The 25,996-nt window shown below is 45.7% G+C and overlaps 1 protein-coding gene across 1 annotated transcript in view; it reads left to right on the top strand.

The window, feature by feature from the left end:
- The first annotated feature begins 1,736 nt into the window (after positions 1 to 1,736).
- Positions 1,737 to 25,996, top strand: part of LOC149871847 (cytosolic phospholipase A2 epsilon-like) — a 59,550-nt gene continuing 35,290 nt past the window's right edge. The window contains exons 1-3 of the mRNA XM_090034963.1: positions 1,737 to 1,832; positions 3,171 to 3,257; positions 22,507 to 22,579. Of these exons, the coding sequence (XP_089891089.1) occupies positions 1,737 to 1,832; positions 3,171 to 3,257; positions 22,507 to 22,579 (256 nt within the window). The remainder of the gene's footprint in view (positions 1,833 to 3,170; positions 3,258 to 22,506; positions 22,580 to 25,996) is intronic.

The following is a 25,996-nucleotide window of genomic DNA, read 5'->3' on the forward strand; positions in this document are numbered from 1 at the left end:
GCCATCAAACACAATTAAACAAAGCACAAGGTCTGAAAGAAGCTAAGGGAAGACTATACATTAAATAATCTACATACACTATATCATAGCTTGATCTTAAATAATAGTAGTGGTGACTGAAGTAACCGAATATGTTAGATGTTATTTTGCTATAATATATTCTTGTTAAAATGGTTAGATAATTTGTAAAAACAAAAACAGCCTTGCCAGAGAAGACCCAAACTAAGAAGAAGCAGGCCAGTGTTGAACAACATTCCACACTGGGGAGGAAAGGAGATAAGAAATATTCCCTCTTTCTTTCCCAAGTATGTAAATCCTAACTAATTGACAGTTTCTAAGTCCACAAGAGATCAGGTTCAGCACAGTTCCAAAAGTTTCAGTGAAACAAAGAAATACAAATAAAACCAATCAGAGATCATTTATTAAAACACTAGAACTAGCCTTCTATAAATATTGGGCATAGGCTGGTGGGAAACTTAGAGAAATTCAAGACATGCTGCCAATCTATGTGCCACCCTCCTACCCCCTCTCCAGGCTTCCCAGCTAATATAGGTGAGGTTCAATGTTCTGCTGGGTAGCTAGATGGACTTTGGGTTAAATATTTGTTTTCATGTTTTAAGGTGCAAGTAAATAAAAGGTTGGGCCATAAACTTGTTTCTGCCTCTTTTATCAGTAGCCTACCCACAAGCTTACCTATAGATCTGGGTATAACACAGCCTTGGGAAAGCTGGTCAGCTATCTGTAATAGGTGGCTCTTGAAGGGTGCTCCATCATTCTCATATGTCTTGTAGGGAACATTCACTCTGTCAGGCACTAGCACAGCATTTTTTTCAGTTAAATTGAGTATAAGTTCTCAGAGTTTCAGCTCAAACTGTCCCTGAGCTGTGGCAATTGTGCACCTGAGTCTAGACCCCGCCAAGGCTTCAGGAGGGTGCCGGACTACTTTCTCATTGGAGATGGAAATGCCAGGGCAAGAAACTGCAGAAGTAAAAGACTTGCAATGTGTGAATCCAATGTTCTGAGTTGGTGACTGGTTTGTCGTCTGTAGTTGTGGTGGTAGTTGTTGTTGCAGCCTCTGTGTTTATCTGCTTGCTTGTTTAGGAAAGTAAAGATTTTTATTTAGGTCACGTATACCCAGAGATGGTGATGGGTTTCTTTTTGTGCTCTTTTGGTTGAACAGGAACTCTGTAAAATAAACCAGGAATTTCACTTAATTTACTGTATTAAATTTCTTCATCTAACATGGGCTTCCTGATGAGGCTGTGTAGAACTCTATCCTGCTACATTGCCTTACTGTGGAAATAACTGAGTTCCTGTCTACTCTGCGTAAACATGACAACCCCCCTTATCTATTGGTGAAGTAATGTCCTCAACATTGCTTTTCCCACTCCTGCTGCTATATGGAGCACTTTGGATTTCTTTTTCCCAATTTTCTACAAAGGCGGGGTGAATTTTCATGGTGCTTGTACATACATGCCAAGTTAAAGAGATGGTCTTCAGTACTTCATTAGATGAAAAAACTTTGGACCCTTTTGCTTTGCTGTTCACCCTTCCCATGAAAGCTACAAAATAAGTCTCTTCAGATTCCATTCAGGCAATGTGTTCCTCGTCCTCCAATGATGGGAGGAAGCCGGGAGAACATTCCTTCATTTAAAGAAATGAGGTGGGTGGAGTTCTAGTTCCTTTTATAAAGTAACTTCTAATTATTGACTCCTACCAGTGGAAACACAGCAAACATGTCTCAGGACCAGTATCTATTTCAAGACCCAATAGGAGCATATGATTTGACCACAATGGAAGCTGCAAAGGCATCGTGTGCTGGTTTGCCTCAGGTAAGAAAACCATAAAATCAACTTCACCTAAGGTTTTGGTTCAGCATATAACAAACTCCTGTTAGTATTTGTGCATTAGTTGCTGGGGATGACTGGGGAAGAAGAAGAAACAAGATAATACCTTAGCCTGAAGGGAGTTAAAGTCTTAGCTTCATTGAAATCAATGGCAAAATTCCCATTGAATTCAGTGGAGCTAAGTTTTCACCTTTACCTAAACGGGAGCTGGCAATAGGCTCTGGGGAGAGAAAAGGAAGGAAAAACAAGAGAAAATGAGTGGAGAAGGGAAAACATCTCTGTGTGAGAGGTTTTTTTTTTTTTACAAGAAATTCATATCACATGTCTTGTTTTTGTTTTGTATTTTCCATAGTTTGTCTCTTTTCAATATGAGTAAGCTGGTTTAAAAAAATGCTTAATTTTTAAAATGCTTAAAAATGGTTAATTTTTTTCTGCTGAAAACATGTGATTTCATTCCAGCTGAAAAAAATTGTAAACTCATGTCAGTTTCAACAGAACTTTTGAACAAAAAAACCCTTTTGTGATGACTCAAAATAAAATCGGACATTTGACATGTTTTCCCCCCTAGCCTTCCATTTCATTTTGTATTCTCTATTCTATTCTGAATTGTGTTTAATAAATTTAATATTTCGGGTGGTTTAGAAGTCTGTCAAGTGTTGTTTTGTGTCCCTTTTAATTGGATGAGTACAACATATTTTACAAAATGTTTAAAATAATGAAACTGAAGCTTTCAACATTTTTGAGACAAAACATTTTATTTTGATCATTTCAGCACAAAACACATAACAACAGAATATTTTTAATTTTTTTAACAACTTTTTGTTAAATTTCCATTGTGGAATTTTTAAAAATTTTCTCTTTTCATTTAAATTTGAATAATTCAAAATAAAACATTGAAATCATAAAAAAGTATTCATGGAACACATTTTCAGTAGTGATGAGTCTTAAAAGAGGGAGCAGGCATTAGAAATATCAGATCCTTAGTGGAAAATCAAACTTCAGCTGCAGACAGCATAGGAAAGGGGTTTTGTTTTTATGATGTTGCATAGCTAAGATGAGACTTCCTTTCATTTCATTGAAATGAGTACCACCTATATGGGTTTTGAAGCCACCTGGCACACCAGTCATTCCAGTAAAGCATGTATGTGGGTACAAAATGACCTGGCAATTGGTTTGCTAGTGGGAAAACTGAGACACAGCAGGGTGTAATGAACAACAGCTATAATTTGGGGTTTCAGCAGGTATTATTGACATTTAGAACTTGTAAGAAAACCTGACAGTATTTTTTTCAGGTTGTTTTTTCCTCTGCCTTTCTTTTTTCAGGACCCATACTTCAGAGCACAACATTTAGGAAACTATGAAGTTGAGAAGCAATGCCAGGGTTATGTCCAGCAGAATAATCAATTCAAGGTACTAAAAGTCAGAGAATATCCTAACAAGCCTACTGTAAGGTTTTATTTTGCTAGAGGGATGAAAGGGTGAGACAGGTTTCCTAGTCACCAACTGTTTTACCTGATCATTAGTGATAGCAACAGTTCCAGTTCTACAAGTGAAACACCCTTGTGTTTATCATTTCAATTATTTAATTTCATTATCATTTGTGAGTTTCAAAATTGTTCTTTGTACTTCTCCCTGTGTTTGATTTGAAGCATGGGGAATGTATGCTCTTTGATGAACTCCATTACTTACAAAAGGAATTCTGTTAGTGTAATTTCTACAGTAAAATATTTGACTGGGCCAAATTCACCAGCATGGTACAGTGCTGCAACTTTATCAGCTTCAGTGGACTTGAACCTTTCTTTTCATGGCAGGGATGTTAAGTGTGATTAATCTGTGGGTTCCAGAATATCTCCTCACTCTGTGCCCTGTTGAAAATCAATCATAACAAAGGGTTTCACAGGAAGCAGGAAATATTGAATATATCACTATTAGTTTCAGAATTTGCATAATGTAAGTCACAAAGTTCTTTTTTATATTCTCATTAGACATCAGTGATATTTGTGAGAGTTCCAATTTTGTTAAGTTTTTCTATCTGTCCAGTAACAGAGTGAACGGGCAAGTAAATGGCAGATGAAATTCAAGTAAATAAGTGTAAAGTGATGCACATGGGCAAAAATAACCCAAATTATACCTACACACTATGATGGTATGATGGGTTCTACATTAGCTATTAGCACACAAGAAAGAGATCTGGGAGTCATTGTAGACGGCTGTAAACAAAACTGCAAACATCATTACACCCCTTTATGAATCCATAGTGCATCCACACTTTGAAAACTGTGCCCAGTTTTGGTCCCCACATCTCAAAAAAGAATATAGAAGAATTAGAGAAGGTACAGAGAAGGGCAACAAGGGTGATTAGTGTTACGGAGGGGCTTCCATACGAGGAAAGACTAAAGACTATTCAGTTTAGAAAAGAAATGCTTGAGGGTGGACATGATAAGGGTTTGCAAAATACTAAATGGTGATGAGAAAGTAAATATGAATTATTATTTGCTATCTCTCATAATACAAGAACTAGGGGTCACAAAGTGAAAATAGTAGGTAGTAAGTTTAAAACTAACAAAAGAAAATCCTTTTTCACACAGCATGTAATTAAAGTCTCACTGGCACAAGATGTTGTCGAAGCTGGTAATTTAGACAGATTCAAAAAGGGATTGGACATATCCTTGGAAGAAAGGTGTATCAATAACTATTGAGCATAGGAGTTAGGCATACAACCTCTGAACCAGAGCTTCCTAAACCTTAAATGCTGGAGGTTGCAAGTGTGAGAGCAACAGTGGGAAAAAATGCTGCTTATACCCAGTTCACTCTCCCTTTCAGCATTCATTCTGCCACTGTGACAGAATACTAACCAAGATCCGCCTATGGTCTGATCCAGTAAATGATAGTTCTTACATTAAAAAAAAAAAAAGTAAAGTATTTTTATTTTTAATGTAATAGACATTTACTCCCAACCTTAACTTTACCTTTAAATACTTTTGGCTTGATACCCCTTATGTATTTAAACTCATGTTCTGAGTAATCAGGAAGTCACAGGCAGAGTATTTCCACAAAAATCTTGGAATTGGGCATTCTCTGTTGATCTTTAGAGCAAAAGAACTAACCAATAATAGTACCAATATATAATGCAGGTGGCTGACAATTCTTGAGTATCTGAAAACTGGAGGCAATCTTCTGCTTTTTTATTAAGGTTTTAGAGATGATTATGATCTGGACCTGTGACTCTGGGGTCAGGAAGAGCAGGTGAGACAACACTGGGTCCATTAGTTTTTGTTATTAATAACTACTGCTTATAGGAAAGCCACATATTAAAGGCACTCAAGTGAAAAAGCAAGTGATTTGGGCTATCGGGTCATGGCTTTGCAGGTAACTACATGTCTCCCTTTTGAGCTCAGTCTATATGCTGTATTTGTTTCCTAATATCTGATCATGATAAGGACTTGGGTTAGGAAAAACTGGTGGTAGACAGATGGGATGCTAATGGACTCTTCTTGATGAAGGATTTTTTCCTATATTTTGTGCAAAAAAAATTCAGAAACTGCGCATGCTTATGAAATCCACTTGTACCTCGGTATTTGTTTGGGGCTTCTTCTTTCAAAGCCAGATCTTGTTATGGTAATTTCTGTAGTTTTACCTTTTATATTGGGCCACTGCAGTGTACTATACATGAGTCTACTCTACACTTGAAAAACACTTTCATAGATTTCATAGATATTAGGGCTGGAAGGGACCTCGGAAGATCATTGAGTCCAGCCATCCACCCAAAGGGCAGGAAGTCAGCTGGGGTCATAGGATCCAGCAAGATAAGCATCCAATTTGCTCTTGAAGGTGTTCAATGTAGGTTCAATGAACCACCTCCAATGGCAGACTGTTCCAGACCTTGGGGGCTTGGACAGTAAAGAAATTCTTCCTTATGTTCAGCATGAAACGGTCTCACAGTAGTTTATGACCGTTCAACCTCGTCATCCCTTGGGGTGCTCTGGTGAACAAATGTTCCCCCAGATACTGGTGCTCACCCCTGATAAACTTATAGGTGGCCATCAGATCACCCCTGAGCCTGCGCTTTTTCAGGCTAAAGAGCCCCATGGCTCTCAACCTGTTATTGTAAGGTCTGTTTTCCTGACCTTTGATCATGCGCGTGGCTCTTCTCTGGACTCTCTCAAGCTTCTCCACATCTTTTTTGAATTGTGGAGCCCAAAACTGGACATAGTACTTCAGCTGCGGCCTCACCAAGGCCAAGTACAAGGGGAGAATGATGTCCTGGGATTTACTTGAGAAGTATCTACGGATGCAAGCCAGTATTTTTCTTGCTTTACTAGCCACAGCATTGGATTGCAGGCTCATGTTCATCATGTGGTCAATGATGACCCCCAAGTCTCTTTCTTCCATAGTGCTAGCCAGCGTAGCACTGCCGAGCCTATAAGGATGCTGCAGGTTTTTCTTCCCAAGGTGGAGAACCTTGCATTTTTCAGTGTTAAACACCATCAGGTTCTCATCTGCCCATTTGCTGAGCCTGGCCAGATCAGCCTGGATTGCCCTCCTGTCTTCTGGCATGGATGCTTTGCCCCAAAGTTTGGTGTCATCGGCAAACTTGTACAGCCCGCTTCTGACTCCAATGTCCACATCATTAATGAAGATGTTGCTCATAGTATGGGAAACAAGCAGGAGGAACTCACCCTCCTGCTGGCTGACACCAGCCCGGACATAGTGGGGATTACGGAAACGTGGTGGGACGCAACGCATGATTGGGCGGTGAATGTCAAGGGCTATAGGCTGTACAGGAGGGACAGGATAGGAAAGAGAGGTGGGGGCATGGTGCTCTATATTAAGGAGGAATACACATCCTCATTAATTAGCAAGGAGTCAGGGGAGTGGCACTCTGAAGTGCTTTGGGTTAGAGTACAAGGCAGTCGAGGGGAAAGGGACTTAACGGTGGGAGTCTACTACAGACCTCCCAACCAGGGAGAAGAGCTTGACCAGGAATTCTTGGGTCAGCTTACAGAGGTAGTGAAGGCTAAGGATGTGGTAGTCATGGGGAACCTGAACTTCCCGGACATCTGCTGGGAAGAACAGTCAGCCAGGTCTGAACACTCACGTAGGTTCTTGGCCACAGTGCAGGACCTCCATCTAACCCAGGAGGTGCACGGCCCCACCAGGGGGGACACCTTGTTGGACCTAGTGCACAGGTGATGATCTGGTGAGGGGGCTGCGGGTGCTCGACCACCTGGGCAACAGCGATCATCGCCTGCTGGAATTCACCATCCAGCGCAAGGTGGCAAAGGCATGCAGTAAGGCAGCGGCCCTAGATTTTAGAAGGGCAGCCTTCAACAAGCTAAGGAGGATAGTTGGAGAAGTGCTGAGGTCCCGGAGGGGAGGGGAGCCAGGTGTCCAAGGAGAGTGGTCGCTCCTTAAGGAGACAATCCTCCAAGCCCAAAGGAAGGTAATCCCAACGAGGATCAAAGGGAGCAGGAGAGCACACAAGCCTCCGTGGCTCACCAAAAGCATCCGGGAATGTCTCCTTGCTAAAAAGGAGGCTTACACCCAATGGAAAGAAGGGGTCATCACCAGGGAGGACTATTCTGTAGTTGCTCGGGGATGTAGGGGGGTAGTTAGGAAGGCCAAGGCAGAGATGGAACTGGGACTACCTTCCCAGATTAACAACAATAAGAAGTCCTTTTTTAAATATGTAGGGGGTAAAAAGAAGGTCCCGGGTAATGTGGGGCCCTTGCAGGACGTGATGGGAAACTTGGTCGTCACACCAGACGGCAAAGCTAACATGTTTAACGATTTCTTTGCCTCCGTCTTCCTAAGTAAGGACCAGAACAGTCACCTCCCTGCTGGGCCCCCCTCGGGCCCCAGGGGAGGCACACCTGGGCCACAGGTTAGCGAGAATTTAGTTAGGGAGCTTCTGGAGGGGTTGAATGTATTCAAGTCAGCCGGCCCAGATGATCTCCACCCTAGAGTTCTAAAGGAACTGGCCGAGGTCATTGCAAGTCCCCTGGCACAACTTTACGAGCACTCGTGGTGCTCTGGTGAGGTACCGGAGGACTGGAAGAGGGCCAACATGGTCCCCATCTTCAAAAAAGGCAGGAAGGAGGACCCGGGAAACTATAGGCTGGTTAGTCTTACCTTGATCCTAGGCAAGCTGTTCGAGAAAATTATGCTGGCAAACATCCATGAGGGGCCAGCAGGGGACTGCATGCTTAGGGGCAGCCAACATGGGTTCATCAGTGGCAGGTCCTGAAATCAACCTGGTGGCCTTTTACGATCAGATCACCAGATCATTGGATGCAGGGGTAGCAGTGGATATAGTCTTCCTGGACTTCCTGAAGGCTTTTGACACTGTCTCTCACCCCATTCTCATTAAGAAACTGGGGGGCTGTGGTGTAGACACCCACACAGTCAAATGGGTCGCCAACTGGCTGAAGGGCCACAACCAGAGGGTGGTAGTGGATGGGTCCTTCTCACCCTGGAAGGACGTGGGCAGTGGGGTTCCGCAGGGCTCGGTCCTTGGGCCCGCACTGTTCAACATCTTCATCAGCGATTTGGATGAGGGGGTAAAAAGCACCCTGTTCAAATTTCCTGATGACACTAAGATGTGTGGGGGGGGCACACTGGAAGGATGCAACAGGCTACAATCAGACCTAGACAGGTTACAAGGGTGGGCTGACAAGAATAGGGTTTCAACACAGACAAGTGCAAGGTGATGCACCTCGGGAGGAATAACCGGCACCATACCTACAGGTTAGGGAACTCCCCTCGTCAGCACAGAGGCGGAAAGGGATCTGGGGGTCATCATTGACTCCAAGATGAACATGGGCCGGCAGTGTGGGGATGCAGTAGGGAAGGCCAACCGCACCTTGGCATGCATCCACAGATGCATCTCGAGCAGGTCCAAAGAGGTGATCCTCCCCCTCTATGTGGCACTGGTCAGGCCGCAGCTGGAGTATTGCGTCCAGTTCTGGGCGCCACACTTCAAGAGGGATGTCGACAGCATGGAGAGGGTCCAGAGGAGGGCCACTCATATGATCAGGGGACAACAGGGCAGGCCCTATGAGGAGAGGCTACGGGACCTGAACCTGTTCAGCCTCCAAAAGAGAAGGCTGAGGGGGGATCCTGTGGCCTGTTATAAACTAGTCAGGGGGGATCAGCAGGCACTGGGGGAGTCCCTGTTCCCCCAAGCACTGCCAGGAGTGACCAGGAATAATGGTCACAAGATGGCAGAGGGTAGGTTTAGGTTAGATATCAGGAGGCACTACTTCACTGTCAGGGTGGCTAGGGTCTGGAACCAACTTCCAAGAGAAGTGGTGCAGGCTCCTACCCTGGGGGTGTTTAAGAGGAGGTTAGATGAACATCTTGCTGGGGTCATTTGACCCCAGTATTCTTTCCTGCCATGGCAGGGGGTCAGACTTGATGATCTGCTCAGGTCCCTTCCGACCCTAGAAACTATGAAACAGTATGGGTCCAAGGACAGAGCCTTGGGGGACCCCACTGGTCACAGGACACCATGATGAGTGACTGCCATCAATTACTATCCTCTGGGTCCGACCACGGAGCCAATTTCCCAGCCAGTGGATTGTGGTGGACCCAAGGCCACAAATGGCCAGTTTCATCAAGAGGTGATTATGGGATACCAGACTGAAGGCTTTTTTGAAGTCAAGATATATGACATCAGTCTCTTCTCCCTTGTCCAGGTGATAGGTCACCTGGTCATAGAAGGAAATGAGATTGGTCAAGCAAGACCTACCCGCAACAAACCCGTGCTGGCTGTCCCTCAGGATGTTGGCGTTGGTCAGTCCATTAAGGATGGCCTCTTTAATAAACTTTTCTAAGATCTTCCCCAGGATAGAAGTCAGGCTGATGGGCCTATAGTTAGCCAGATCCACTTTCCTCCCTTTCTTAAAGATAGGCACCACATTGGCCTTCTTCCAGTCTTCAGGCACTACACCAGAGCGCCAGGAGTTTTCAAAGATCTGTGCCAGGGGCTAGGCTATGATGCTTGCCAGCTCCTTGAATACCCTGAGGCGTAGATTGTCAGGGCCAGCTGACTTGAAGGTATCCAGCCTCTCAAGGTGCTCCTTCATGAGGTCAGCATTAATGGAGGGCAGGGGATCTCCCTCACCCAGACCTCCCTGTCCTGTAGTGGGCATGGGCATCCCATGGGACTGATGAAAGACCGACGCAAAGTACCTATTTAATAGGTTGGCTTTTCCTGGGTGTCAGTTGTCAGTTATCCCATCTGGTTCAGCAAATATTGCCTTTGCTTTTCCTCTGGCTCCCCGAAGAGGGTTTGAACCTGCATCTTCCCAGGAAAAGTATTTAAGCACCAGGCTATGGGTTAGGCACCACCCAGTACTCCCCCCAGCCCTTCTCTCAAAGGTGGCCCAGTGCACCTTGCCTTGAATATTCATTGCATAGACAGCAGGTAGCCAGGCTAAAACTCAGGGTCCATTTCTTTCCAGGGCAATATCCATCTCATAAGTACACACCTCTGGCTTGTACCCTTCCTCATGACCACATACATCTTTCTCTCTTGGCCATCCATACGGCCAGCTTCAAGAGGAAGGCGGGGGAGGAGTCTGGCCAATGACTCCTGGCCCATGGCTTAAGCACTGTGCTAGGAGTAAGGAGATGCATGCTCTGGGTAAGGAGTGTGGGAGTTGAATCCACATCTCCTGTTCACTGTAGAAGTGCCCTAACCATTCAGCTATTGGGCTAAATGGTGGGAAGTTTTCCTCCTCGGGTGAACTTTTTCTAGCTGTGGTTTAAAATTTGAGGATTTGTCTGGCCTTACGTTTCTATTTCCCATGACAGCAGCCTAGCTAGAGGGCATTCCTATTGAGCATGCTCAGTGGGACTGCATGGACTATGCTGAATTGCAACTGGCATGTCAAGTGCCAGAAACTGCAATGATGTTGCTATATGTGCACCATTTAGGCACACCAAACTAAACCCTATTTCACTTTAAAAGTTCTGTGGCAGGGCTCCCACAGTGGATGGTTCTTTACTATGGAGTTTTCTTCCCTTCTGCATTTGTATGGCGAAACTTAGCCTGTTGACGCTTAGTACATTGTATTTCCCTTGTTCTGCTCAGCCAAATTGACATGGGTAAAGAGTGGTTGTTTTCCCTTGGAGGACTGTCTGGTTCTTTTTTAAAAAAATAACATATTTAAAAGTAGCTTTGATTAGATTTTTTAAATAGTACATTTACTGGTTAACATTTTAAATAGTCTTGTATCTATTTGAATCATATGGCCTTTGCATGCATACATTCTGTGCACTGTAATGATCAGTGCAAACAGCAACTCCAGCAGGAGATGGTGCTGTCTTTATCTTACTCTTACATTGCTGTTTTATATTATGTTTTTATCTCTGATTGGGGGTGTGATGAAGCTAGAAGAAAGCTTAAATTTGCTTGTACATTGTTGAATTTGTCACCTTCAGCATCCCAATGAATCAGCTGACTTCTGTAAGCAAGTATTATAACTGGTGGCAGCTACTTCAGATGATAAAAAAGCTCTTTTGTCCAAGAAAAAAATGTACTGGCTGTACTGATGACAGAAGAATCAGTGAGAGGTTGACAGGCTTTGAGTAACTCGTATTTGTATGTGACTGGACTGAGGAAAAAAGCAGCACAACATCTGGCAGTGTTTTTGGATGGTTCTGCCAAAGCTTTTAATCAGCATCTCTCCAATGCAGATTCTGGGCCTTATGGGCAGATAAGAACTCATATCCATATGGTACAGAAGGGACTGACCCTTCTGAAGTACTAGAAAGAAGAGGTATCTGAAAGGAACCTCAGTATAGCCCTTTGTTCATTTCAGAAGACTGTTTAGCAGCAATTTCCTGTGCCACTGGCCAGAAGGTGGTTCAAGTGAAGCAGAACATGCTCTTCTAGATCTGGAACAGACAGTGTAGAGGGATTTCATGCCCAGTCTCAAGAAATGAGGGAAAAATCTATTCATAAATGGTTTGATGCAGGAATGAGAGAATGTCATAATATGCTGGTAGAAGAAGATAAAATAATGGATAAAATTGGGGAGTTTTCTTAAAAGCATCCACAGTTGATTCCGAGTCTCACAGTGATTCCTTTGTATCGCTTCTTTGTATCAGAAACATCATTTTGAGAAATGGTGGCTAGTCAGATGGCTAAAAAAAGATGGCGATGGCCTGAATACAAGCTATTTTCAAGCATTTCATGGTTCTGGAGAGAGAAGCTATTTGCCAGGTGTGTCCCAGACCAGAAGATACTTGCAAGTGGTGGGCAGGCAAAGGCTATTGGAAACTATATTGCACAAGCAAAGGCAAGCCATGTCCTGAAAAACTAGAGTATGCTGATACGTTAGAATCGTTAGCAGGAACTACTAGAATGGCCCATATGAAGAACTGGCTAGATATGGCTGGAAAAATTAACAGCTGGAAAACCACATGTTGTTGGGCTCAGGCTCTGAAATAAATCTGATAGAAATTCCATGGCACTGAAGGGAAAGAAAAATTGTACTGCAGGAATTAAATTGGTAATGACTAATATTCATCTGCTGCAGATAACAGAACTTTAGCTTTCACTGAATGTGGTGTACTTCTGTTGAGATGGCCAGTGTTTCTGGCTGTGTGGTTTTCAGAATGGACTTTATTGAGGAGTATCACAAGAACTCCCAGGTTGTTAACAGAAAAAAACTTGTTCCTGGGTAATATTCAGATGCTGAAGCAGGAGGAATTATGGACTGGAGAGGAACAGCTCCAGTATTGAATGGTTCAGATAGAGATGAGTCTGCCTCAGGCAGAGGCTTGGACTGTAGATGACCGATGGAGGTCCCTTCCAGCCCTACTTTTCTATGATTCTGTGAACTCTTATGGTCTTATAAGTGTCTTTGTCCTGCCTGCCACAAAGCAGAGCAGATACTTTTCCTATGGTGACTTGGAGGAAGGATGTGATAAAACCAACTTATTATATAATGATGTGCTGGAGGATGCAGGTGAAGCTGCAGGGGGACAAAACAGCAAATTTTCAGTTATGGTCCATGTTTAGCAAGACTCTGTTTCAAGGTGGATGACCTGGTGAATTCCAAGTCAGAGCAATTAATTTGACTGCCCAAGTGGTATGGATAATGAAAACTCAGACCAGGGGGATAGTATCCAATGTATTTCAGAGTCTCTCACAAGTTCAGAGGTCAAGAATCATTAAGCAGATCAGGCAACAAAAGAGCTAGAGGCTGACTTAACATAAGCGAATAAAAATCCACAAAAGTAATTAATTAAAGCAGTTTTTTTTACAGTATGCTAACATATTCTGCAAGAATAACGAGAAGTTTGGAAGATATGATCAACTGTGACATTGGCTTTTACTTAAATTAGGAGTGTATTTGTTAAGCAGTCCCCAGGTCAGTTTCTCCTGGTACACCAGATCTCCTCGAGTCTCGACTAGGGTTTTATGACTACAGCTGAGGATGCCCAAGGACATGTAGCTTGCTCTATCAGACTATCTTTTAGTATGTTATTAAGCTTCCCCTTTCCTGCTATAAACTGAGCAGAGGAGATTTAATGCACCAATAATTCAATATAGCTACCCAATTACCCACATTAGCAAACACCCTGAATAAACTCTTTTAGGACTTTTAATTGAGCATCTGAACACTACCTTTGTGATAATTTGCAGAATGTCTTTGTGATTCATGAATATGTTAGACAACACACCTGTGTATTAAATGATCTAGTCTAAGTTTTGAGAACCAAACACATTCTTGTGTTGCCTAAATGACTTCACTTGTTTCCATAAAACATGATAGAAATGGAAAGGATTTTAAAGATTTTCAAGGAATCAGAGCTTAAACTTGCAGGAAACAAATATCACTTTGGGAGCTGTATCCAGGGAGATAGAGTCAATGAAGATGCATTAGAGTTTAAGTTGGTAAGACTGTTACAAACTGAATGTTAAATGGCTAGGACACCCCTACAAACCTGAAAAGAGTATAGACATTGATAGGCCCCTGCATATTATACAGGAGATTCATAAACATGTTTACATAATGGTCAGTGCCACTGTATCAGCTAAAAGCATCATTCTTTAGGTCCTGGAATAGCAAAATGTATCTGAATAATTGAAGAAAGGACGTCTGAATCATTCTGTGCTCAAAGTCCTGTTCTTTTGTAGTATAGTTCTATGCCTTCAGAGGTGTTTGCTGAGTGTTGCACTTAAACTAATGAAATCAGTAGGAACAAACCATAAATTAGATGCATGTTTGGCTACAGAACTGGAGCATCTCACTAATGTGGAGGCCCTCAAGACCTATCTTATATAGTTATAAGGTACAGAATTTAGATATATACAAATCAGTGTTGTGCAGTATCATCTTACAAAGCACAACACAGACAAATATCTGAGGAGATGGGTTTATAAACTACTCACATATGCATTCCTAGTTCTTTGTAACTCTGTAAAGCAAACTATGCTTGCAGGTGCTCCGAGCCAGGTGAGCCCAGTGGCACAATAAACTGTGACTTAGGCTTGTGATGACATCAGGCAAGAGCGGTCTGTGGACACCAACTTCGGTCTGATGTGTAAACAGTTCTATGAAGGAAATTTGGACTGGGAAGGATAAATGTGATTCAACAAATATTAACTGTTGATCCTGCTACCAGCCTGCAATGTGAAATAACAGAATTATCTTGCCAGAAAACGTTGTGGTGAACTGTACAGGAACATCCTCATGAAATCTGTCGAGGGACCTGGACCTGGCAAGCCACGCTCACGGTCTTGGTCACGGTGGTGCGGCCGGGTGGTGGCAATTGGAACAAACAGGCGGGAGTCTTGGCGGTGGAGTACGAGCTGTATGGGACACACGTATGAGCTGAAACAAGGGTGGTTTATTTACTCACGCTTTGAAGCGGAGGCACAAAGTTGCTTTCTTCAGTTACAGTTACAGAACCAGCAAACAATCAACAACAGAGGGGTCTGTTGGCCCACAGGGTTCACAGTGAGCCCTTGCTTTCTACCCCTGAGGGGTAGGTGCAGCTGCCCACTGCTAGTTCCAGGGCTGGTCAACAGCTCATAGATAGGAGACGGACAACAAAACAAAACTGTAACATGTCGGGAAGAACGGGGTCGTGACGCCAGTCCAATGGACAAACAGATGGTCGAAGGTAGAAGCCGAAGTCGAAGAGCCGGGTAAACAAGGAAGCCGAAGTCGAAGTTGTAGCAATAAGGATGATCCGGAACCGAAGTCAAGGTGAAAGCCGTGAACAGTCCAGTAACAAAAGGAATCAGTCCGAGGAAACGTAATGAAGGAGTAGATCGCTGTATGAAGTATGGAAAGAACCGGGGGATCAGATCCCAGCCTCTCAATCTGCCTCACAGTCCCTGCCTAAGCAGCCTCTGCTTGCAGACAGAGCACGGTCTCTCCAAAACTCTCACACCAACGATCACCACTACCTCCAAACACCCACACACACCACCAACATCCCACAACCCACACCGAGGGAGGGGCTCTCTAGTCTTTTATCTGAATTTAGTGGCCAATCAGAACGCTCTCCGCAGAGAAATTTCTAGTCCGATTACCTCATGTCAGGTTCTGACTGAGCATGCTCTCAGTCAGAAGCTGACACAGTCTGAGCATGCGTCTGTGGGGAAAGTAGGTCAGCAATGATTGACAGGCCCGCAGGTCACCCGGGGGGCAAGGGCTGGGTGAGCCTTGGAACTTTCCACTCACAGAGTCCAATATGCATGTCAGTTCTAGCACTTCTGTGTTGTCAGCATACACTTAAAATTTTTCCATGACAAAATCAAAGTAGTAGGCAGCCCTGGTATGAAAAAGCACTAAGCCAAGTATCCAATAGATGTTTCTGGCTGGACATAACTACGCAAATGTCAAGGACTGGGTAGTTGCCTGTCTTACATCTCAAGAAAGACATAAGACAGGGCAGTGTTAAATATCTGGCAAAATAAGCTGTAGCCTACATAAACTCATGGCTTTCGGAATGAGTCAGTTTAAGGTGCCAGACTGCCCTACCACCTGCCTAACTTCAGACTAAGATGGCTAACTACCACTCTATCAAAAAAGGACAGCATACATAAGGAGAGACAGAACTCTCTTCAGTGGAAAAAGCAACCAACTAAACCCTGGAAGATCATGTAAACTGACTTGAAGGGTCTACTTTAGAAACTCTATGTGGAAATCAATATTTACTGCATCTGCATATAATGACATATTCTAAGGGAATGTGGTGGTGAAGCCAATGAGGGCTAAAAAGAGACAGTAACAGATGACTGATGAAACAGGCTACAATTGGATCCACTCTGCAGTGATCCAGAGAATGAATTTGAATCATGGCTTTTATACAGGGTTTGCTGAAAGTTCCAGAAAACCAAGATGAAGACAAATCTTGGCCATCTTGTAAGTAACAGGAAGTGAAGACAGTAAACTATACCATTTATTTCAATTTTTTCTAATCAGTGAATACCAACATGATTAGAATACAAAGTTTTATTTTATTGTCTACATATAATAATAGCCACTGTTAATGATCAGTGACTTTCTGTAAGATAATTTGCAGGCTGTGCAAATCCAAGATTCTCACTGTATCAATAGTTCTGGTGGCAAGAGCTGACAAGATCTCCTGTGCCATCATATGTGTATGATGTAGTGGAGCCACAGAGGAGACAGAAGTAAACACACCATGCGCAAGATATCTAGCAAATTTACTAGTTTTGGGAGGAAAATTTACATAGTATGTATTCAACACTCTTAATGAAAACTTGGAAGACTTCTGTGTCCTCTAAGAATTGGAGCATCAATTTCACCAAAGGTACAAAGAAGAATGGATCTCTGGATTCTTCCATTTTCTAGTCAGTATTTGCAACCATCTGTAAAGAAGTAAAAATGTCGCTAGACACGGGTTCTAGATGTCAACAGATCCTCTGAGTATCAGGATAACTGTTGGAAGACTACACCAAATTGGATAAAAGGCCACTGCCCGAAGGTGCTGAGATGTGTTAGCAAGTCTATGTGGTGCTGTTCTCTAGGTGAGAAGCCCTGGTGCAAAATTGGCAATTTAGTCTGAAGTCAAGTAGAAGGCAGGGTAAATTTATACGCTATAGACTAATCAAAGTGTGTGGATTGTGTGTGTGTGTGTATGTTTTTTCTTATATTTACTTTACTTCATCAGTTTCCATGTACATGCAACCGATTTAATTAGCCCCCCCAGTATACTGTAAGGGTCATCTATTTACCCAATTATATAATATATAAGCCCCATATATATACAAGAGAGTTGCATCTTACACGGGGGTTGTGTTCTGAAGTCAGCGCGTAAGGTGAAAATTGTGTATAGTTGAAAATCCCTTAAATTGTCCTTCCTACCAGGCTTCGGTGCCAAGCGGCCGCTGGCGCCGCAGGGCCCAGACAAGGTAGGCGCGGCACCACACAGCCCGTGCGTGCAGTGCAACAGCTGCGCCTTCCGCACACACTCCTCACCCCTCTCGTCTTCTGCCGCCTCATCCCGCCAGGGCAGCCAGCTGAGCGTGAGCAAGCTGCCACTCCCCAGCCACGCCGGCGCATGCAGGCAGTACCACACGGTGCTGCACTACACGCTGTGCCCTGGCCAGCACCTGGCAGCCAGCCCCAGCAGTCAAGCACATATAGCTGAATTCGCGATGGTTAAATGCGCATAAGATGCAACTCCACTGTACATGGCTTAATCCGTCTGTCTATGTGTCTATCTCTTTGTCTGTCTGTATGTCTGTCTGTCTGTCCATAATGCTTTTGGGGGGCATGGCTCCTGGCAGGGCGTGGCTCCAGCCAGTGCTGTGTCGAGAATGCCCATCAAGAATGACGAGCAGGGCGTGGCTTCAGTAGAGCAGGCCAGGCAGATGTAGAGCGTGGGGGTGGGGAGTGTGGCACGGGGCCGGACGTGGGATGGGGGGGATTGGCACGTGGCCGGATGTGGAGTGGTGGCAGTGCAGGGTGGTGGGTGGCAGCAGCAGCTGCCATGTACATGCTTCCTCCCACCCCACTCCTGGGAAGTGACAGCAGCATGGGGTGGTGGGTGGCAGCACTCTGACACATCAGATGCTGTAAAAGGACTATTATTATTAGACCTATGGAGTTTTCATGTACATGCAACCCATTTAAATAGTCAGCCTCTCCAGTGTACTGTAAGTCTTATTTATTTGCCCAATTATTTATCTTGGTGGATCTAAATAGGGAGATTTATTTAAGTAATAGGATTACTGACTTATTGTTGGCTACCTTAGCTGCTGTACAGTTTTTGGTTGTAGCGATGTTGGTCTAAGGACATAAGCAGGCAAGGCCTTTGAGTAGATGTGATATCTTTTCGTAGACAAACCTATGAACTTCATGTCATAAATATACTGGATACAAAAAATCATGGACTCAATATAGATGTTCACTTTATGACACATTATAACCTGCCTGACCTTACCATTTACACTTCCTTCCCCACCTTCCTCCCCAGCCCTCCTTCTCTACCCTTTGTCTTCCTAATTTCCAGCTATTTACTTTTTCTCAGACTGCCTCTCTTCTACCATGGAGAACTCAACTACATTAGTCTCCCTTGCTTATCTTTGGCATTATTTGCCCCTCCCCTCCCTTCTCTACCCATTGTTTTCCTTATTTCCACCTATTTACATTCTCACTGACCTCCTGTCACACTTTTAGTTTTTTTCATTCCTCAGAGATCTCAGAACAGCAGAAAATCCCTATACCTGAAGACAGGTGTTTGTGCCTGAAAGCTTGCAAAGAAATTTTCTCCGACTGGTCAGTTGGTCTAATAAAAAGTATTGCACCTACCCAAAGAATCTTGCCTGCCTATAGTTGCTGTACCGCTTGTATTTACATAAATTAATTGCTCAGAAACAGTGCATTGGGCACATTTTATATTTGTGTATAAATAATTTGTAGATGTTTTTAATAGTTTAGTCATTAGTGCTAATTTGAAGGAGAAATAATCACATTTGTGGGATATTGCTAAAGCATCAGTTTCATACAGGGAGTCACAGAAAATCCAGCCAGGATCATTTATTACCACACATGTTGATTGAGATTCCTCCAGCCTCTCTATCTGCAAATGCCTTTGCAGTCATTCCATTGTTATTTCTGGAGTGTTTTTTAAGTAGACGGACACTCTTAATTGAGATTAAATCAGCTCATAAAACTTAACAGCTCTGTAAAAATAATGATGGTGTAGGATTCTGGTGTAACTGGTCATCATGGGAGGAAATGTTTGCATAGGTATGTGGAAAGGGAGCTTCCTCAGCAAGGCTTTTGACTCTATGTCGTGATCACAGGAAATGCTGACTTACTGGCTTTGTTAGGGTAGCATTTTGCCGATGTGACTGGGCTGGATACAGCATTTTAGAATTAATCAAAAGGAAATTCCATTCTTTAGAAGGAAATCATGTCATACTTCACTAATGAAGGGGAATGGATGCATGCATTTGAAATATTTTTGAAGTATGTGTATGCTGTAATCTTCAGCCAGTTTAGGCATCCGAAGCAGTCCAGGTAAGGCTGCATGGAGCTCAGTGTGTGATACATTAGCCAGCTTCTTGGATTTGTTTGAATCTAAAAATCAGAGAAGCTCAAGGACTTATAAACCTATATGAATCAAAACTGCAGGACCTCCATCTAACCCAGGAGGTGCACAGTCCCACCAGGGGAGACGCCTTGTTGGACCTAGTGCTGGCCACGGGTGATGACCTGGTGAGGGGGCTGCGGGTGATGGGCCACCTGGGAGACAGTGATCATCGCTTGCTGGAATTCACCATCCAGCGTAAGGTGGCAAAGGGCTGCAGCAAGGCAACAGCCCTAGACTTTAGGAGGGCTGACTTCAACAAGCTAAGGAGGATAGTTGGGGAAGCGCTGAGGACCCAGAGGGGAAGGGAATCAGATGTCGAAGGTGAGTGGTTGCTCCTTAAGGAGACGATCCTCCATGCCCAAAGGGAGGTAATCCCAACAAGGGTCAAAGGGAGCAGGAGGGCACATAAACCCCCATGGCTCACTAAGAGCATCCGGGAATGTCTCCTTGCTAAAAGGGAGGCATATACCCAATGGAGAGATGGGGTCATCGCCAAGAAGGACTATGTTATAGTCGCCCGAGGATGTAGGGGGGCAGTCAGGAGGGCCAAGGCAGAGTTGGAGATAGGACTAGCTTCCCGGATTAAGGACAATAAGAAGTCCTTCTTCAAATACATAGGGGGTAAAAAGAGGGTCCCGGGTAATGTGGGGCCCCTGCAGGACACGATGGGCAACTTAGTCATCACGCCAGATGACAAAGCTAACATATTTAACGATTTCTTTGCCTCTGTCTTCCTAAGTAGGGACCAGTTCAGCCACCTCCCTGCTGGGCCCCCCTCGGGCCCCGGGAGAGACACGCCTGGGCCAAGGGTTAGCGAGGAGTTAGTTAGGGTACTTCTGGAGAAGCTGGACGTGTTCAAGTCCGCTGGTCCGGACGATCTTCACCCTAGGGTTCTACAGGAACTGGCTGAGGTCATTGCAGGACCCCTGGCACGGCTCTATGAGCACTCGTGGTGCTCTGGCGAGGTGCCGGAGGACTGGAAGAGGGCCAATGTGGTCCCTATCTTCAAAAAGGGAAAAAAAGAGGACCCAGGAAATTACAGGCCAGTTAGTCTGACCTCAATCCCGGGTAAGCTCTTTGAAAAAATTATCCTGGCACACATCCAGGAGGGCCTTGCGGGGGAATGCATGCTCAGGGGCAACCAACATGGGTTTATCAGTGGCAGGTCTTGTCAGACCAACCTGGTGGCCTTTTACGATCAGGTCACCAAATCATTAGACGCAGGGGTTGCTGTGGATGTAGTCTTTTTGGACTTCCGGAAGGCTTTCGACACTGTCTCTCACCCTGTCCTCATCAAAAAGCTGGGAGACTGTGGTGTCGATGCCCACACGGTCAAATGGGTCGCCAACTGGTTGGAGGGCCGCACCCAGAGGGTGGTAGTGGATGGGTTCTTCTCGACCTGGAAGGATGTGGGCAGTGGGGTTCCGCAGGGCTCGGTCCTCGGGCCTGCACTGTTCAACATCTTCATCAGTGACTTGGATGAGGGGGTAGAAAGCACCCTGTTCAAGTTTGCTGATGACACTAAGATGTGGGGGGATGTGGGTGCACTAGAAGGGTGCAATAGGCTACAAGCTGACCTTGACAGGTTGCAACGGTGGGCGGATGAGAATAGGATGGGGTTTAACACTGATAAGTGCAAGGTGTTGCACATGGGGAGGAAGAACCGGCACCACACTTACAGGTTGGGGAACTCTCCTCTTGCCAGCACGGAGACGGAAAAGGATCTTGGAGTCGTCATTGACTCCACGATGAACATGGGCCGGCAGTGTGGGGAGGCAGTCAAGAAGGCCAACCGTACCCTGTCATGCATCCACAGATGCATCTCGAGCAGGTCCAGGGAGGTGATCCTCCCCCTCTATGCGGCACTGGTCAGGCCGCAGCTGGAGTACTGCGTCCAGTTCTGGGCGCCACACTTCAAGAGGGACGTGGACGATATGGAAAGAGTTCAGAGGAGGGCCACTCGTATGATCAGGGGTCAGCAGGGCAGGCCTTATGAGGATAGGCTACGGGACCTGAACCTGTTTAGCCTCCACAAGAGAAGGCTAAGGGGGGACCTTGTGGCCTGCTACAAACTGGTCAGGGGGGATCAGCAGGTATTGGGGGAGTCCCTGTTCCCCCGTGCGCTGCCAGGAGTGACCAGGAATAACGGTCACAAACTGGCGGAGGGTAAGTTTAGATTAGATATTAGGAGGCGCTACTTCACAGTCAGGGTGGCTAGGGCCTGGAACCAGCTTCCAGGGGAAGTGGTGCAGGCTCCTAGCCTGGGGATTTTTAAAAGGAAGTTAGATGAGCACCTTGCCGGGGTCATCTGACCCCGGTGCTCTTTCCTGCTAAGGCAGGGGGTCGGACTAGATGATCTACCTAGGTCCCTTCCGACTCTAGCTACTATGAAACTATGAAACTATGAAGGAAAGAGTTTTCATAAATCCTTGAATGTGGAAATCACTATGTTAAGCTGTACAGTGCAGTTAGAATAAATCACTTTAAAGGAATATATGCATCATAATTAGTAATATGAGGGGTATGTCAAACCACAGGTAATCCTACTTGAGGTTGGAGGCAGCCTAAAGACCATGGGTCCAATTTTGCCCTCTAGGAGGGTCCACCACTTTAGAAAGAGGTCTGCAGAGGACAGCTGTCATTCCTATTACTCCTCTAAGTGACGGTGTACCATGCTGATAACATCTGTTTTTCCTAGAATTAACCTTATCACCTGTAAAAACAACCAAGCAAAAAACCCCACCTATGCAATTTTTTCTTTCTTTCCCTGACAAACTGCAAGGAAAAAACCTTGACTGCTAAGTAGACAATTTCCCCCCCAGAAAAACTGTTGGACTTTTGTTAATAGTAAAGCAATTAATACCTTTATAATCATATTCAAATTTTCTGACTTTCGTTATAACATTGCATTGTTTCGGGTTTAAATCTAGAAAATGATTAGGTGATCACCATTTTTATTGAATATTTTATTAGGATGAAATAGTTGATTAGGTTGCCTATTTTATGGTAGGTATTAGTTTTGTCTTTAAGGTTTGCTCTCCTCATTACATGTTATTTTCTACAGATGTTATCATCTCCTTGCTGCTTGCTCACTATAAGAGTAATACGAATAAGAAACCTCCGTCGGTCAGATCCCAGTAAGTATCTCTAATGTTCCTAGAAATTGTCATAGTTCTAAAAATTATCAGAATTTAAGAGACTACCACAATCACCAGAGTCTAATAAAAGAAAGTAATTTTTATTATTATCATGCATGCAGATACTTAAAGCATCACAATATGATATGGCTCATTACATAAGAACCAAGATGTACATTACTGTGCAAATATAATTGATTAACTGAACTTAGGAGTATAATAAGGACAACATATTCAACACAAATTCAGAAGTATCACAAGGTACTATATTTCCTGGATTAAAAAAAGTCCCAGTTTTCTTTGTATTCGCTTTAGTATCTTTTCCATGTCATTCATGTAAGGCACAAATGGCCTGGTGCATCTACCATCTACTGAAGTCAATGGGTGTGCAACTGTGAGCCTGGGGCTCCTGTTACTTTAAGGAGATAAATGGCAGCAGATAGAGCCCAGACAGATGAGCAGGGGACAGCATAAGAAGGAAGACAGCAAAGAAATACTGATGCCTAGGCAGGGAGCTGCCCATTAGAGTGAAAGCGCGTACCTGTGGCCAGTCAGGGGAATTCTGCCTGCGGAGTAGGGTTGCCAAGCCTCCCAGATTGGCCGGGAGTTACCGGAATCAACATCTGAAAGCAATCCAAGAGACTGATATTGTGAATGGGTTGAAAAGTACAACAAATGACTAGAGGTGCACCAATACGTCAATCCCATATTGGATTGGCACTGATACAAGGAAAATTGACAGTATTGGCAATTGGCTTTTTTTGGCTAATGTCGCTGATCGTTTCACTGATAAATGCCCTGTGTATGTGCGCAGCCACAGTGCAGCAAGCAGGAGGCCAGGAGCGCAGCCCAGTGGCATGGAGAGCAGCCAGGTCCAGCTGCTAAGTCTGTTGTGAGGGAAGAGGCATGGGAGTAGGGAGCAAACTGAGGTCCCAGTGGTGAGGGGGAGGGAGTGGAGCTGGGGCAGGGGCAGGTGCTGGACAGCCAGGGTGGGGTGCAGAATGAAGCTATGAGTGGCTCGTCCGGGGAGGCATAGGGATGGGGTGGCAGCTCCCGCTGCTGGTACACCCCAGGAGGGCATAGGGGGCATATGCCCCTGGATCTGCATGCAGAGCAAGGGTGGGCTGCTGATGAGGGCTCTGGCCAGGGATGCTGCCAGACTCTTCTCAGTGGGGTATTGGGCCAGGGCTGCACTTGGGGCAGGCAGCAACAGCACTGGGAGGGGGGCTATGGCTAATTTTGGGGTGGCTGCAGCCCTCCCTGTACTCCTGCTCCCAGTGCCACCACCACCTGCCCCAAGCACAGTCTGACCCCGTCCCCCGCCGGAAAGAGCTCAGCACTGTCCCAGCTCACAGTGGCAGCCCACCCTTGCCCCATGCACAGATCAGGAGACACATGTCCCCCGTACCCTCCTAGGGTACTCATAGTGGTAGAAGCCACACCCCCTTGGATGAGCTGCTCATGGCTCCATCCTTGAATCTGCCCTGGCTTTGTAGCATCTGCCCCTGCCCCAGCCCCAGCCCCATTCCCTCCTCCACTACAGGGGCCTCAATCTGCCTCCCCACACCCCTTCTTTCCCCCATTGGGAGCTGGGGCTGCTGGGGCTGAGTGCTGCCAGGCTCTGGGTGACTGCTGGAGCAGCCCCAGCTCCCAGACTGTCCAGTGTCCTGCTGAGCCACACCACACCCGCACCATGGGGCACCTGCTGCATGGGTGCCAAGCGGGGCCGCGATCCATGCTGCCCCCCACTTCCCTGTGCTGCACAAGGGGACTCTGCCACAAGCCCTCAGAAACCCCTGATTGCTGTTGCCAGAGACAGTGAGTGTGGGGCTTTTTTCCTTTTTTTTTTTTCTTTTTTTAAAGTGGCAGGAGGCTGGGCTGGGTGGGGGATGGGGCCAGGCAGAGCAGCCATGGGGGCTTTTCCCATGGCTCCCGGCCTGTACCTGTCTCTGCCCCAGCAGGGGGAGCTGCAGGGGCTATGCCCTACTGCTTCTTGCCCAGCCAGCGTGGGAGGGGGCGCAATGCAGGCATGCCTTACTCCAGGTGGTAGCAGGGCATAGCCCCCACTCCCAGGGCTGCTGCACCCACATTCCATGCCCCTGTGTCTCCCTCCCCAAGTAACATGCCCTGCCCTTCCCCGGCTGGGCAGCTTGTCCCGGCTCTATCCCCAATCCCTCCCTCCTGCATGCTCCTTCCCTCTCTCCTCCCCCAACCCCAACAGACTTACCAGCTGGAGGCAGCTGTGAGCTGCCTGCTCAGTCTATGGCTGAATCTCTGAATCGGCCGAATCTCTCAATCAACCAAATCTTTTCTGAATTGATTCAGATACTTTGAATCGATTCAGAGCTTTTACTTGGTCTCCTGATTCTATTCAGATTTGGGGATTCAATCCCCAAATTGGGCTGAATCTCCTCTGAAGTGAATCAGCTACCAAAGCTTCGCACAGCCTTACTTGTTATCAGGAGGATATAACCCAGGGCAAGGGGAGGTATGGCTACTCTGACAGTAAGCTGCTGTTGATATCTGGGACTCTGTGTGGGTTTATTTTCTGTTATAACCAATGTACTTATTCCTTTGTTACAGTTCATACCAGCAGTTTGAGTTTAGGAATATTAGGAGTGTTATGGCAGTCCCAATAGTGCCTAAAAGCAAGAGAGTGTCTTGAGCCTACCAAGGGCTGGGGGAACTGGTACATAAAGTAAGTTTGAGCGTAGATGGAGGAAGAAAAAATTATTTGTTGGGACTAACCACATGCATGCATATGTGTGTGTGTGTGTGTGTGTGTGTGTGCGCACGCACCCCCTCCTAGCAGGTAAGTCTGTGGGGGAAGGGGCAAGGGGAGGGGAAAGAGCCATGTGTGGGGGAGGGAGTAGGGCTGTGGCTAGGGCAAACTTTGCACAACAGGGGCAGGGCATGGGATGGAGCTGTGAGCAGGTTGTCTGGGGAGCATGGGGAGGGGGTGGCAGCTCCCGCCACTGCCCACACCCTGGGATGACGGGGTGGGGGGGAGACATGTGGCCCTGGATCTGTGTGGGGCAGGGCAGGCTGCTGCTGTGGGATGGGGCCAGGCCAGCACTAGGCTTCTCCTGGCAGGGGCTGGGCCACGCTGCGCTCAGGGTGGGCAATGACAGCACTGGGAAGGGAGGTCAGGGGGCTATGGTGAATTTTGGAGTGGCTGCAGCCTCCCCCCTGATAACCCCCCTCCTAGTGCCACTACTGCCCACCACAAGCACAGCACAACCCATCCCCTGCCCCCCCACCCCCCGCTGGGAAATGCTCAGCACAGTCCCAGCCCAGTCTGGGCAGCATCCTGCCTTGCCCTGTGCAGATCCAGGGGATACCTCCACCATGCCTCCTGGAGTGTGCTTAGCAGTGGGAGCCATGCCCCCCAAGATGAGCCACTCATGGCTCATTCCC

This window comes from Crocodylus siamensis, chromosome 2 (assembly GCF_052110815.1).
Source record: "Crocodylus siamensis isolate JL-2025a chromosome 2, ASM5211081v1, whole genome shotgun sequence".
NCBI lineage: Eukaryota > Metazoa > Chordata > Crocodylia > Crocodylidae > Crocodylus > Crocodylus siamensis.